At 37.6% G+C, this 15,634-nt stretch overlaps 1 protein-coding gene across 2 annotated transcripts in view; it reads left to right on the top strand.

Moving 5' to 3' along the window:
* Window positions 1–15,634, top strand: part of LOC136881069 (zinc transporter 6) — a 109,101-nt gene that overhangs the window by 20,369 nt on the left and 73,098 nt on the right. For both annotated transcript variants that reach the window (XM_067153678.2, XM_067153677.2), the window contains exon 4: window positions 1,528–1,713. In XM_067153678.2, the coding sequence (XP_067009779.2) occupies window positions 1,528–1,713 (186 nt within the window). The remainder of the gene's footprint in view (window positions 1–1,527; window positions 1,714–15,634) is intronic.

Below are 15,634 nucleotides of genomic sequence, written 5' to 3'. Positions count from 1 at the left end.
AATTCAGTACTGAATAGGTGGACCATCTCATCCTTGTTAAGGTAAACTCGTGTTCTCATCCTGAGGAAGTGCAGCTCTTTTCAGGCACAGCCCCAATGGAGGTGAGCTGCATGTACCATTTCAACCACATATCCGCCCTCCTGCCATTCTTAAATTTCTGGCAGTACCGGGAATCGAACCCGAGCCCCCGAGGATGGCAGTTAATAACACTAACTGTTACGCTATGGAGGAGGACCTCATCCTTGTTAATAGGGATAAATCATCAATAAGGACCAAAATGTAATTCATTGCATATGACATAGCATTATTGTTGTAAGTTTGTCTTGTTTGTACTCATTTTCTTCATAATTTTATATAGATGACAAAAAATTATAAAAGCACTAACATAAGAAATCAGATGTAAAATGTTACTCTCGTGTAGTGGACTGCCCAGTAGATGATTCATTAATCATTCACGAGGCATGTGCCAAGATTGAAGACTTTCTATATGTCTCACACTAAACATGGATGTGGGTTAGAGAAGTGGTAGAGACGTGGATGGATTGTTTCACATTCTTTCCGTTGCTACAGAAGTTGTGGAGAATTATTAGCTAGTACAGTAAAAATGTGTCAGGTATAAAAAATGTTGAACTTGATTTTTTGTAATTGTTCTTATTTTTTGGATAGAACTAATACTTTCACAGTTAAGTGGAGGTTTGTGTAAAATAATCAAGAATATCTGCATCAGTATTGCTTATACAGTATAAACCTGTTAAACATAAAAATTGGAAATGTCAATACAGCAATATTAACTTACTTGTTTGTTTTTGTGGAATGCATTTTTGTTTCAGTTTTGACTTTTGTAATATATAACTTTGAAGTCTTTAAGTTTAATATAACTTAGGGCTTTTCAGGCTGTCAAACACACAAATTCAATATAAATATTACACTATAACATACCTGTAAAAAAAAATCACACTATTAAACAAGGAATAAAAATAAAAAGAATGGCATGTTACATTTAACCAAGTCAACACTGGAAAGTATGGCTTCCTTCTTACAAAAAAAAAAAAAGTCTCAGAGTTTGTCGAAACTAACCCTGTTACTTTATTTTATTCAAATAATATATAGCCAAGTGCACAAGTCAAATATCACTAGACTCAAATTATGAGTTTCGGCAAATCTTGTTCAGTTATTTTCCCATGATTGTGTAGCAAATAAACAGACCCAAAAATCGAACTGAATCCCTTTTTGACTTTGCATAACTAATCCAAGATAACAACAAAGTATAACGTAAAAATTGTCTCTTTTCTTTTAAAAATTTGTTTGGGCCGCCTAAGTACCAAGGTGCCTGTGCTTTAGCTGCGTTGTTGTTGTTTTCGATGGTTGCTGCTTCTGGTGTTCTTAATGGTGGGTTTGGCTGCTGCTTTCTTCTTGGTAACAATTATCAGTTTATGTATATAGATTGTCTTTATTTAAAGGAACCTCGTTGTTTGCATATTTTGAGAGATTATTATTTTATAATAACTAAGGTATTTATGATTGCAGTTTACTCACGTGCATTTTATCAGTCTGGGTTGAGCGACAGTCCCCTACGCCACTGTTCAGTTTTGGCTATGAGAGGTTTGAAGTGCTAGCTGTGTTTGCCAGCACGATCCTGGCACAGTTAGCGTCATTATTCATTATCAAGGAGAGTATCGAACGACTTGTGTTAGAGCAGCCAGAAATTCACACGTAAGTAATACATTTCTTCCACTCTGTTTCATTCACTGTAGAATGTGTGAACACCAGTTTACATCTATAATTAGCTTTTTAATAAAATATCATGGATATGTTGTATTTTATTCAGCTGCAGGGGTCTGTGACATTTGAATTTCCATATTTAACCAGAAAACTGACAGGGGATTATTTTTTAGAATAGAAACCACCTTCTTTTTCAGCCCATAGTTGTCCACTCTTGAGCGTAGGCCTCTTTCATAGCTTTCCGTGTGGCTGTGCTGGCAGCACACTGCTGAGCTGGTCCGAGTAGCTCTGGCGGTAAAGCGCTGGCCTTCTGTGCTCAGGTTGGTGGGTTCGATCCCGGCTCAGTCCGGTGATATTGAAGATATCATAATCTATAAGTTTCATTTCCGTATTGATTATATTCACAAATATGAAGATTTGAAGCTTCCACCTAATCAATACATATATTTATATATTATTGTTCTACAGTACCGGTTTCGACCTTGTAAAGGCCATCTTCAGCTGACAATCATAACATACAATTAAAACATCACAATAAGAATGTCACATGGTATGGGTGAAAACATAGTCATTACAATTGTTCTAGTTTAAATAATCGTCTACAATAACTGATATAATAATTAAAAAGTTAACATTACTTATGTACATGAATGATGTACGTTAAAATATGTTTTCTTAAATTATAAAGATGTCACATAGTATGGATAAAAACGTTATCAAATGTTTTTCGTCTTATCTTCGTCTACGTTAATTGGTATGAGAGTTAAAACTTTGCACTACTGTTATGTGCACAGGTGATATATATTGAATATACAGTATTCTTGAATTGTGAAGTGTCCACTGTTCCACATTAAAACTTATGGCTAGATGAATAAAACATTTTGAAGTACAGATTAATTCTTGCAGCGTGTTGTATATGCGACTATGTTATATGATCAGCTGTGTTCGTCTACTGGTGGTATAATAGTATGAATTTCTTGAAGTAATATGAACACTTATGTTGAAATCAGGTAGTTGTCCGGTGTTTAGTGCGGGACTTTGTCGATATATACACGACGTGCTGCCGAATAGCACACATCAAGTGTAAGCATCTACAATACAACATATGTCCTACAACACAAAGTGAAGAAAGAAGCTTTCACGCTAACTAAAAACACAAAAATATGTTGTAATCAAGTATTATAATACATATTGACATTTGACGAAATCAAATACAGTAACATAAAACTAAAGGAAGCACGTCGCTAAAAAACAACTTATCTACATTTATATACTGTATTTTATGGTCAATTCAGCCTGAGCATAAACTACAGTATAAGCTTTCATCTAGCCATAAGTTTTAATGTGGAACAGTGGACACTTCACAATTCAAGAATATTGTATATTCAACATATATCACCTGTGCACATAATAGTAGTGCAAAGTTTTAACTCTCATACCGATTAACGTAGACGAAGATAAGACATAAAACATCTGATAATGTTTTTATCCATACTATGTGACACCGTTATCATTTAAGAAAACGTATTTTAACATACATCATTCATGTACATATAGTAATGTTAACTTTTTAATTATTATATCAGTTATTGTAGATGATTATTTAAACTAGAACAATTGTAATGACTATGTTTTCACCCATACCATGTGACATTCTTATTGTGATGTTTTAATTGTATGTTATGATTGTCAGCTGAAGATGACCTTCACAAGGTCGAAACCGGTACTGTAGAACAATAATATATAAATTTATGTATTGATTAGATGGAAGCTTCAAATCTTCATATTTGTGATGTTGAAGATGCTCAGATACATCAACCTCATCTCGATAGATTTACTGGCATGCAAAAAAACTCCTGCGGGATAATTCTGACACCTTGGAATTTCCATAAACCTTAAAAGCAGTTAATGGGACCTAAAAACATTTTTTTTTTTTTGTTAGGGTCTACTGTGGGCCATGTTAAACATCATTCATTTCTGGTTCTTCTTCTTTTGGTCAGTCCATTGTTTCTTCATCCTTTCAGAATGGGCTTCTTTACATTCTTGCAAGCAGGTGTTTCTGATCCGTTTCCTATTAGCCTATTAGTGTGATCTTAGTTGACCGTTTGATCTCAGAATCCCATGTTAATGGGTCTTCCTATAATAATGTTTATTATATACTGCATCCTGCGGTATGTTCTTTTCTTCCATTTCCTCATTTACTCTTTTCAGTCACTTAATTTGTGGCTTTATGCTCTCCGTGTATTCCAGAATTATCTTACCTGTTCTCTTTGTTGAGGGGCTGCCTGGCCGAGGCGGTAAAGGCGTGCTCGGTTCGCCCGGAAAGACGTGGGTTCGAATCCCCGTCAGGAAGTCGTAAAATTTAAGAAACAAGATTTCCACTTCCGGAGGTGCATATGGCCCTAAGGTTCACTCAGCCTACACCAAAAATGAATACCAGGTTAATTCCTGGGGGCAAAGGCGGCCGGGCGTAGAGCTAACCACTCTACCCCATGACGTGCCGCGGTTAACAATGGTGGAAGCCTTTACCTTCCACTCCTCCAAGGGCCTTCATGGCCTGTACGGAGGTGTCTTTGTTTGTTCTCTTTGTTGGCATCCTTTTGATGTGTCCATAGAAACAAAGTCTTCTCTTTTTAAATTATGTTGCAATTTTCTCTGTCTTTTCATATAATCCCTGCATTTGATTGCAGTCAAAATTGTTGTCCCATTGTCCTTAAGTTTTTTCTTGCTTTTTTCTCAATGTTTTCTAGTAAGCCCTTCCTGTTGTGTAACAAATGAACAGGCACAAAAATTGAATTGTGCCTCCTTTTAACTTTTAAACAACTGACCCGAGATAACAACAAAGTATACAGGTAAATTTACCATTTTATTTATATAGATTGTATTTATTTAGTCATTTATTTAAAAGAACCTCGTTGTTTGCATATTTTGAGAAAGTAGCAGTAGCAGCAGCTCTTTTCAGTTAGTGTCTCCCCGCAACTCTCCTGATGTCATCTCAGCTGCCGTCTGCCAATACTGCACCTGGAGGTTCATGGTTACCATTGGGGGATTTTCTTTATATGTAGCTTGTCGCTCTACCTAACGATGTGACCCACCCAGCGCCACTTGAAACTGGTGATGTCTTGCGCGATGTCTGCGACTCCAGGCGTACCTCTAGATTTCCTTGATCCTTGTTCTGTCCCAAGCATGGTTCGCTTCACTGCATGTTGGCAAGTTTCCAGGCACCTGGCACTGCTCTTTGTGACCGTTGCTGTCTCAAGACCATACGTGACGACCGGCAACACACACGACTCCTTCGTCTTCTTTTTCAAGTTGATCAGCATTCTTGAGGATGAATCCTAATTTTTCAAAAACCACCCATCTCAGACCAATGAATAAAATAATTTTATTGTCATTAAACAACATACAGTTTTAAATGACAAAGTTGATCACATGTTAAAATAATTCAATTCCTTACATACTTGTAAAAAATGAATTTTTTACTGTAAATCAGAACTGTAAGGTATGATGTACAAAATTATTGAATTATTTTGAAGTTATTAAGTGTATGGTCAGCTTTACTGTTTACCCAGATGATTTCTTGCTTGTTGTTTAAAGGGGCCTAACATCTAAGGTAATTGGCCTATGGGTGATTTCATCAGAGGCAGCACAAGGAACTCACAGAGGTTCAAGAATGAATACAGCACTGTTTGTTGTTCAAATTATGACTTGGGGAAAGGATGTGAGCGGAGTCCACAGTTAACAATTAGAATCGATGTGGAGCTTAGGGAAACAAATGTGATGGCAATAGGAGAGGAAGAGATGGACAGTAATAGCAATTAGAGATAAAGCTACTAAAATGTGGGGAGCTTCAAATGCTTAGAAAATGAAATAAAAAATTTAGGATTAAATATAAGTCAGCTGGAGGAGATAACGGGTGGCTTTTCCTACAGAATTTGCAACTCCTATGGAACAAAGATGTATTAAAGAAACTTACAGAAATACAATGCAAGGCAAATTATGTATCTGTAATGGCCAGTGACGAGAATGAGTGAATGTTGGGTACAAGCCTTCTTTGTGAAATTTCTGAGTATAATGTTGCAGAAGATATGGAAAACTTATGTCTATTTGGATGCTTGTTGTTTATAGGGGCATAACATCTAGGTCATCGGCCCAAGGAATAAATGAACGTATTTGTTAAAGAAATAGAAAGGGTTAAGCTCAGATGATTTGGCATGTTAAAAGGATGAAGCATTAGAAAATAAAATAAAGAACAAAGAGATTGAAGACGCTGTTACTGAACGGGTTGACCGTGCTGTTAGGGTCACGCAGCTGTGAGCTTGCATTCGGAAGATAGCGGGTTCAAATCCCACTGTCGGCAGGCCTGAAGATGGTGTTCCATGGTTTCCCATTTTTACACTAGTCAAATGCTGGGGCTATACCTTAATTAAGGCCACGGCAGCTTCCTTCCTATTCTTAGCCCTTTGCTATACCATTGTTGCAATATGACCTATCTGTGTTGGTGCGACATAAAGCAGATTGTAAAAAAAAAAGCTGATTGAAATTATAATCCTGAATGCAGAGGCTGATTTTATCTCTGTCTCTTAAGCAAATTTTCTAATAACTTTGCCATCTGTGTGGTTTAATTCATGTAAATGAACTGTAAGGATTTTGAGTTTGTGTCATATTATGATCATTAAAAAAAAAAATTGATTACTTGAACTACCAAGCAAGATGGCTGCATGGTGAGGACCCTCTAACTGTAAGCACGTATTTGGGAGATAAAAGATTCAAACCTCGCCGTCAGCAGCCCTGAAGATGTGTAAGTGCTGGGGCTGTACTTTAATTAAGATTATCGCCACTTCCTTCCCAGTGTTACCTCCTTCCTATTCTATCATCGAAAACCTGAAGTGTTAGTGCGACATTAAATCCCTACCTAGCATAAAACGTAAATAACACTTGAACTTCTCCTATCTCATATGCATTGGAATGAATGGAATACAACCATAATTAATAATGCCAGAAAGTTTGAATGTTACATCTGGCTTGTTTCTCTTATACTTAGCTGTAGCAATATGTATTAAGAAATGGAAAAGTTGTATGAGTTATGGGAAGAAAAAAGGCTACATCCCTTGTTTTCAATGCTGGCAACCTAGCTAGCGTTATTCAGTTGTAAACCAGTTTTGCTTTGAATTAATAGGATTCTTCTTTATTTATTGTTTCTCCCTTTTGATCCTTCATGGGTTGTTTCCTGTGCAGTTTCATGTTTATTTCTGAGCTAGAAAGCATAAGAATTTGAGTTGTTTACGGAGAGCTTTATTTGTGAGAAGGAAGGGACAAGGACCCTCTCCACAACTTCATACACCGCTGTCTGTAAATGGATCAGTTCCATCCTCATCAATCCCAGATTATCTTCTTGGCCCCTGACAAGCTTGATCTGAAGGATCAATATAATGGGAAGGAATGAATAAGTAACCTCTTTCTAACCCATTGAGCTACTTTCCTCCTTTTGTATGTGTGTCCTGTGTTCTAGAGTAATGGAAGAACCAGGTATGAAGAGAGAGTTCATCTAGTTGAAGATTATATACATACACTTTCATTATAGCCTGTTATGCCTATCAGTATTCAGTCTGCAATCCTAAGTGACCGTGCAGTTAGGGGCGTGCGGCTGTGAGCTTGCATCCGGGAGATAGTGGGTTCGAATCCAACTGTCGGCAGCCCTGAAGATGCTTTTCCATGGTTTCCCATTTTCACACCAGGCAAATGCTGGGGCTGTACCTTAATTAAGGCCATGGCCGCTTCCTTCCAACTCCTAGGCCTTTCCTATCCCATCGTCGCCATAAGACCTATTTGTATCGGTGTGACGTAAAGTCACTAGAAAAAAAAAATTCTAAGTGAATTTACTAACAATCCTGTATTTGTAACTGGTTTGTGGCCTCGTATATTTTTATACCTCTTATTTTTAAATCATTAGAAACTGAGTATAACCATCGTTGTCTTGGTCTTGCTCTACTTCTCTTACCCTCTATAAAAGAGTCCATTATTCTCCTAGATAACCCATTCTCCTCCATTTGTTTCACGTGACCCTTCCATTGAGGCTGGTTTATGTGTACAGCTTCATCCATCGAGTTAATTCCTAACTTATCCTTTATCTCCTCATTCCAAGTACACTCCTGCTGTTGTTCCCAGCTGTTTGTACAGCAATCATTCTCGCTACTTTCATGTCTGTTACTTCTAACTTTTTAATAAGATATCCTATGTCCACCCAGCTTTCTTTTGCTCCCTCTTCTGATGCTGACCTGTCATTGTATGTGCCCTATTGTGTGGAAGGTAAGTCCTTATCGTAATATGCTTAAAGTTTAACATGGTAGAAATTCTATGCAGTGAAATATAAGACTTGAAACTTAAACTCCTCATATTCACTAACATTTTGTAAACTGTTTCTGACTGACTTGAGCAGGTACTCTTGTGGTGTGTTAGTGAGGACATGGCAAATGCAATCTTCTGTTTCATCCAAAGTTTCTGATTTGGTGCGATACATCTCTTCCTTCGTCCAACACTACAGAAAGAAGAGCACATAGAGTGAGGTCGGAACTCCGTGCTTGGTACTCTAATGGACCACAGCGATCCAGCCAACGCCCTAGAAAACATTGGTCAAGCCGGTTGCAGATGGTGCATGCATAACGAGGTGGGGTACCATCTTGCATGAAAATGAGGTGATTGATGTTATCCCAGGTAGAGACGATAGGCCAAACATCATTTTCCAGCATGGCTTGGTAATGTTCTGCATTCATGGTGTCTTGAAGAATGAGCTAATCCAGAATTGTGACCTTAGGACAGCTTTGACCCTTGGATCTTGCTGTGCCCAGTAGTGACTGTTGTATTGGTTAACAAACGTGTTATGTGAAAAATGGCTTCGTTGCTCCAGTTGATGTTGCTGAACATCTTCATACTAGCCAAGCATGATCTCACCATACTCTATTCAGTGGTCGCAATCCTCTGGTAATAGCTCTTGACAGGAATGTGGCTTCCAAGGATAAAAATCCAATTCTGTTTTCAGAACATTCCAAATTGTGTGGTGGGAAAGACCACTTTCATGAACGGCTTGTGCTAATTTTGGGGGACTTTTGGTGAACATATCCCTCACTTGCTACACATTTTCCTCTGACCTGGATATCGAGGGATGACCACTTCTTTGAGTATCCACTACAAAACCTATGTTCATCAGTTTGCTGTGGCAATTCTTGATAGTGTTGGGATCCAAGGTTGCGCAAGGCCCATGCTCATCTGCCACTATCTCTGAACCTCTCAACAGAACACCAGACTTCATAATGGGCAGTCACCTGAGCTGTCTCCTGCATGTGATGTGACACAGCACATTCTCCCACTGTGAAGAAACCATGTAGTAGAGCCCATCAAAAAATATTAATATATGAACAAGTTATATGAATATTACAGTGGGGACTTACTTCCCACCCACCCTGTATATGACTTGATTTATCACTTGTTTGTTCGCTTCCATTACTTTTAATTAAACAAATAGTTTATTTTTCAGCTGTATAACTTTTATTTGGTCAACCCACTTGGTAGATACTTTTTTTTGACCTGACCATTACTGGTCACTTCAGCTGTAGCAGATTCCTTCAGGTAAACTTCTGTTCCACTCCTACTTTTCCATGCTGCCTTCTGTCGATCCCATTAAATAATTTAAATAAATAAGTTATAATCAACAGGGGTGTAGCACCCTTTTGGAAGTTGCAAGGACGCAATCTGGAAGATTGACTGAAATGGCTTTGTAAAAATACTTAACATGGCTCAGTTTATATTGATACTGCAGTGGAAAACTGCAGCCATGACTAACTCCCGAGGACTTGCAACTTCAATGATGTAACAATGACTTCCAGGTAAAATATCCTTCCATTCAACTCATCTGATGGGGATTTCATGAGAGCGAGCATCTAATGGAAACAAGATGAACACCAACATTCTGCAAGCCAGAGCATGGAATGTTAGAACTTTATTTTTAAATTACAGTAGGTAGGGTCCAGCTCCGTGTCTAAATGGTTAGCGTGCAGGCCTTTGGTCCAAGGGATGCCATGTTCAATTCCCAGCTGGGATTTTAACCTTCATTGGTTAATTCCGATGGCTTTGAGGCTGGGTGTGCATGCCATCTTCATTATTAGAATTCATCATAGTTAGGGCCCCATCCTCACATACATGCAGGTCACCTGTAAGGCGTCAACTTGAATGAACTGCACCAGGCTTCTATGGAGGCCACCCACCATTATTATCAGTAGGGTAGCACAGACAGCTGTATCGAACCAGTCTATGGACTGATGACCCAAACAGCAAGAAGAAGTAATTTTTCTCAACTATGGGCATCCACCACCAAAATTGGCATCTTTTAAACATGCAATATATACACTTGTTTTAACATAGAAATGTACAATTCATTAAGAGTGTGTTAATAGAACATCAAGACCACACCAGTGACACTTCACAAACAAACGTTTAGATATAATTTAAACCCCAATTTGACACAAATTTTATCACAACACTGTATAATTTAAACTTAGAAATAAGTAGTGTTTAACATTGTATGTTATTTTATCAAAATTACGGTTCTTGAGCTGTTGAAGATGGCTTATAATAAAGACCAAAACTGGTACTGTAAAATCTATTAAATACATCAATATAAAATAAAAAGTATTGATTAAGTGAGAAATCCAGCTTTATAATTGTGATCATTAAACTACTTGTCAAAAAACTTAAATCATTAATTATTTTTAAGTCTGTTTTTCTCTAGAATTTGCATGGACTAGAGAGTCATGAGTCTACAATAATTGAATGGTTGTACAAGTGGGAACAACTACCTCTTTTCATTTTTGCTAATGGTTTAACTTCGCGCTAACACATTGAAGATTAGGAGCACATAACAGGTCAGTGTGGGAGTGAGCAACAGAAAGAGGAGTCATGGACAAACATGTAAACACGAAAGGACAAAGACAGTCTACCCATCTTCATACACTGCTGCCTTCAAGTAGATGGATTCTCTGCTCCTTAATCATAGGTTTTCTGCAGCTACCAAATAGCTCATTTCTGCTTGCCAGCTTCATCGGGAAGGTGGGCGTTAACACTTACTGAGGAGCCATCTTGACAGATCTTCAGTCCTGATGTGGGAAGTGTTGGATAAGAAGAAAGCCGGATCTTCTTCTTTTCTAGCCTATTTCAATCCACTGCTGGATATAGGCCTCTTCCATATCCTTCCATTGTCTTCGGTCTTGAGCCACTTGGAACCAGCGTGTTCCAGCCAACAGCTTTATGTCATCGAGCCATCTCTTCTGGGGTCAAAATCAAATCAAATCAAAATCTCTTTATTTGCAAATGCGGTGTCTACCTCGGTGGCAAATGGTACACTAAAATACATTATTGTCAAGCACTAAATTTTAAATTAACAGGAGACGAATAAAATTTTCCTAGAATACAATATTATACAATTTACGCTAATAATTTTTTCTATTAAACACACACATCATCCTTAATAAATTTATATTGTTTACAAAATTCTACTTATAATATCTTACAAACATAGTCAACTCATATACAGTACGGTATGTGAAATTACTTCTAATAATACTATACAACTGGTATAAGATTAAAATTAACATTGAATTTATTTACATATTTATATTTTACCCATTTTGGAACCTAAGTAGCATAACGACCTGCTGCGTCTTAACCAGAGCCCCTTTTGCCACCACTTTTCAGAGTTCCTGAAGGGCCTTCACAGCTACCGTAGCGGTCCCAGGGCCCTCGAAGTCCCCACTGTACTTCACCCCTACAGGCAGTCCCCTACTTGGGCTGTCCAAACTCCTTAGACCAGGGGATGGAATTAATTTAATCACACACATTTATTATTTACAATATCCTGCACTGGTCGAATGCCCTCTAACATTTAATTTATTATCTCTGTTGTTGTTTATTCTCTTCTTGAATATCTGTACAGATTTTGGAAAAGGATCAAACACTACCCCTGGTAAACTGTTCCACTCCTTCACGCCCTTCCCAATGAAAGAAAATTTACCCCAATCGCTTCTGCTAAAATTCCTTCTAATTTTGTACTTGTGGTCAGTTCTACCAATATAATTATTTTCCAACCGAAGCCTCTCACGGATATCTCCCCATGCTTCTTCTCCTGTATAGGCTCTATATAATCCTATAAGTCTACTTTTCTCCCTTCTCTTACTTAAAGTTTCCCACCCAAGTTCCTTTAACATTTCTGATACACTACTCTTTCTCCTGAAATCCCCTGTTACAAACCTTGCTGCTTTCCTCTGCACACCATCTAGTTCTTTTATTAGGTATTCTTGGTGAGGATCCCAAACACTGTTTGCATATTCCAATAATGGACGAACCATACTTAAGTAACATTTTTCTTTTAATTCTTTGTTGCATCCTTTAAGTAGCCTCATTATGACATGTAACGATCTGTATGCTTTCCCAACAACGTAATCAACATGACCCTTCCAGTGCAAATTACTTTCAAATCTCACACCTAAGTATTTGCACTTGCCATCTTTTGGGATAACTACCTCATCCAAAGTATATTCAAATTCAGTTTTAAAGCTCCTGTTTGTAAAAGTTGTAACAGTTGATTTGGCTCCATTAATCTTCATATTATTTTCTTCAACCCATTCCTGGATACTGTCAAGGTCCCTTTGTAATTCTGAACAATCCTCAATGTTATTTATTTCCCTATAAACAATTATGTCATCTGCATACAATCTTATTTTCGATGTTATATTGTTCCCTAAGTCATTTGCGTATATTAAGAAAAGTAATGGACCGATTATACTACCCTGTGCAATTCCCTTCCAGACTTTCTCTTCCTGTGATATATTATTTCCTACTTTGACTTTCTGAACCCTTGAATTTAGAAATGTTCTTATCCAACGTATAACCCTTACGTCCAATCCTATTCCCTCCAATTTCTTTAATAATATTCCATGTTCCACTCTATCAAAGGCTTTGGAAAGATCTATGGCTATGCAATCTAACTGGCCTCCTGAATCTAACTGATCTGATATGTCCTGCTGAAATCCCACCAGTTGTGCCTCGCAAGAAAATTTCTTTCTAAATCCATACTGGCTCCTCATGAACCAATTTTTATCATCACATATCCCTCTGATGTACTTTGCTATTAAACTCTCCAGTATTTTACAAACTATACTGGTCAGGCTGATTGGTCTGTAGTCTTCCAATGCCTCTCTTGTGTTCCCTTGGTCTCCAGTGAACAATCCTAGAGGTCCACCTGTTGTAGTCTTGTCGAGCTACGTGTCCTACCCATTGCCATTTTAATCTTGCTACTATCTCTAGGATGTCTGTTACATTCGTTCTTCTCCTGAAGTCCTCTGAACGGATCTTATCCCTAAGGCTGATCCCTAGCATCTGTCGCTCCATGGCTTGTTGTGTTCGTTGAAGCTTGCGAGCACTTTCCTTCGTCAGTCATTTCCAGACCATAGGTAGTAACTAGGCAGCAAGCACGTATTATAAACTTTGATCTTCAGGTTAATTGGAACATTCTTGTTGGTCAGGATGAATCTTAGTTTTCAGAATGCTATCCATCTCATACCTATTCTGCAAGGAATTTCTGCACGTTGGTTGTCTTTTCCAAGTTTTATCTTGTGTCAAAGATAGATGTACTCATCAACAGCTTCTATATATTGGTTTCCCATTTTAAGTGGTTGACTGTCTGGGCTTAGTATTTTCGTTTTATTAATGTTCATTTCCAAACCAATCTTAGCAGAGGCAGTTTTTAATTCTTGGATCATGCTTTTTTAGCTCATCTAGATTTTCACTTATGAGCACAATGTCATCGGCAAAACGCAGGTGATTCAAGTATAACTCGTTGATTTTTATTCATTTATTATCCCAATGAAGGGTTTTGAATACATCTTCCAAGGTAAGGGTAAACAGCTTTGGAGAGATTGTGTCACCTTGTCGAACTCCTTTGCTAACTGGGATTTTATTGGTGATGAGGTCTTCGTCCACTCTGACTACCATTGTTGCTTGATCATAAATGTTTTCCAGGAGCTTTATATACCTTGAGTTTATCATGGCATTTTGAAGCGCCTTCGTGATTGCCCAAATCTCCACCGAGTCAAATGCTTTTTTTATAATCAATGAAGGCCAGATGAATCTTGATGTTGTACTCAGTGCAAGAAGACGAATAGTCTGGATGTGTTCAACAGTTGAGAAACCTTTACGAAATCCTGCTTCGTCGGCAGGTTGATAAAAATCCAGTTCTCTTGTGAGGCGGTTGGTTACAGTTTTAGTCAGGGACTTGTAAATGTGTGATAACAAACTCACAGGACGATAGTTCTCTAAATTTTCCTTATCACCTTTCTTGAAGAGAAGTATCACTTCAGCATTTTTCCAATTTTCTGGTATTCTTCCAGAGTTAATACACTTGTTGAGGAGTATTCTCATGGCTTCTAGCAGATCTCTTCCACCTAATTTCAGCATTTCATTCATTATTTTATCCTCCCCAGTGGGTTTTTTATTCCTTAGTTTTAAATTTTTTTAAAATCTCAGCAGTGGTTACTTCCGGTGTTACTTCATGTGTATAATTCTGGACTGGATGGTTTATTAATGGTTGATGTATACAGCTTGTAGTAGAAATCTGTAATACCTTCAGTAATGTTTTGCCTGTCTGTGACTATTTCTCCATTTTGGTTCTTAAGTTTTGTAATTTTTCGTCTTCCTGTAGACATGTTGTTCTTTAAAATCTTCATGTTTTTATTTTCTTCATTTGTCTGCATGATCATGTTATTATTTAATTTCCTTAGATCTTTCCTTATTTCCTTGCGAATGGTCTTGTTAAGAGTTTTGTATTCTGCTGTATCCCTGTCCATTGTCTTCCTGTCCTTAATGAGCTGTATGGTATTAAGTGAAAGTCGGCTCCGCTTATTAGTTTTCTTCAATGGGATTTTCTTTGCTGCCTTTTGAATACAGACTGTAATTTTCTCATTTCTCTATTAAGTTTGTTCACGTCCAAGTATTTCAAATCTTCTATTGGGTTTAGTTTTTTGGTAAGAGCTTGTTGAAATGATGATTGATGTTTTTCCCTGTATTCTTGGAAAAGTGTGACCCCTTGTCATTTTGGACCATTCAAGTTTGAGGTCAAATGTGAAAGTTGCTCGAACTAGCCTATGGTCGCTTCCTGTATCAAATCTGTTGAGAACAGTAACATCTGTACAATATTTCTTCTTGTTAGTCAAGATAAAATCTCTCTCATTCTTGGTTTGCCCATCGAGGCTCTTCCATGTCCATTTTCGTTGGATGGGTTTTTTTAAAGAAAGTATTCATGCAATAGAGATTTTCAGCTGTGAGATATTCTAGCAATCTTTCACCTCTTTTGTTTTGATTGCCTAGTCCATATGTACCACTGTTCTCTGGGTCTCAGATTTCCTTTTGATCCACTTTTGCATTGAAGTCTCCAATGATGATACAGAGTTGTGTCTTTTCTGAATTTTTCGCTTTGGTGATATCTTCATACAGCTGTTCCACTTTCTCTTCGTCAGAAGTACTGGTTGGAGCATAGACGTGTATGACTTGTAGGGAGAATTTATTATTCTATTTGAGGACTATATATATATCACTCTGAGAGAGACACAAATCATCTTGTGTATGAATTATTTGATAATTTTATTGACAAGAATAGCAACCCCGTGTATAGAAGCATTCCCGTTATTATGCAAGATGACATGACCTGATGGAAAGGTCTCAGCTTTTTGTCCTTGAAGGCGAGACTCACAAATACCCAGAATATCCCATTTTATGTCATTCAGTTCTTGTTCTAGTCTTTCCAGGTCTTCAGCTAGTCTCATAGTTCTTATGTTGTATGTGGCTATTCTTACTTTTTCAGCCGTTC

This window comes from Anabrus simplex, chromosome 9, assembly GCF_040414725.1.
Source record: "Anabrus simplex isolate iqAnaSimp1 chromosome 9, ASM4041472v1, whole genome shotgun sequence".
Lineage (NCBI taxonomy): Eukaryota > Metazoa > Arthropoda > Insecta > Orthoptera > Tettigoniidae > Anabrus > Anabrus simplex.
Note: the sequence above shows the minus strand (reverse complement) of the source record. Positions and strands in the feature narration are given on the sequence as shown.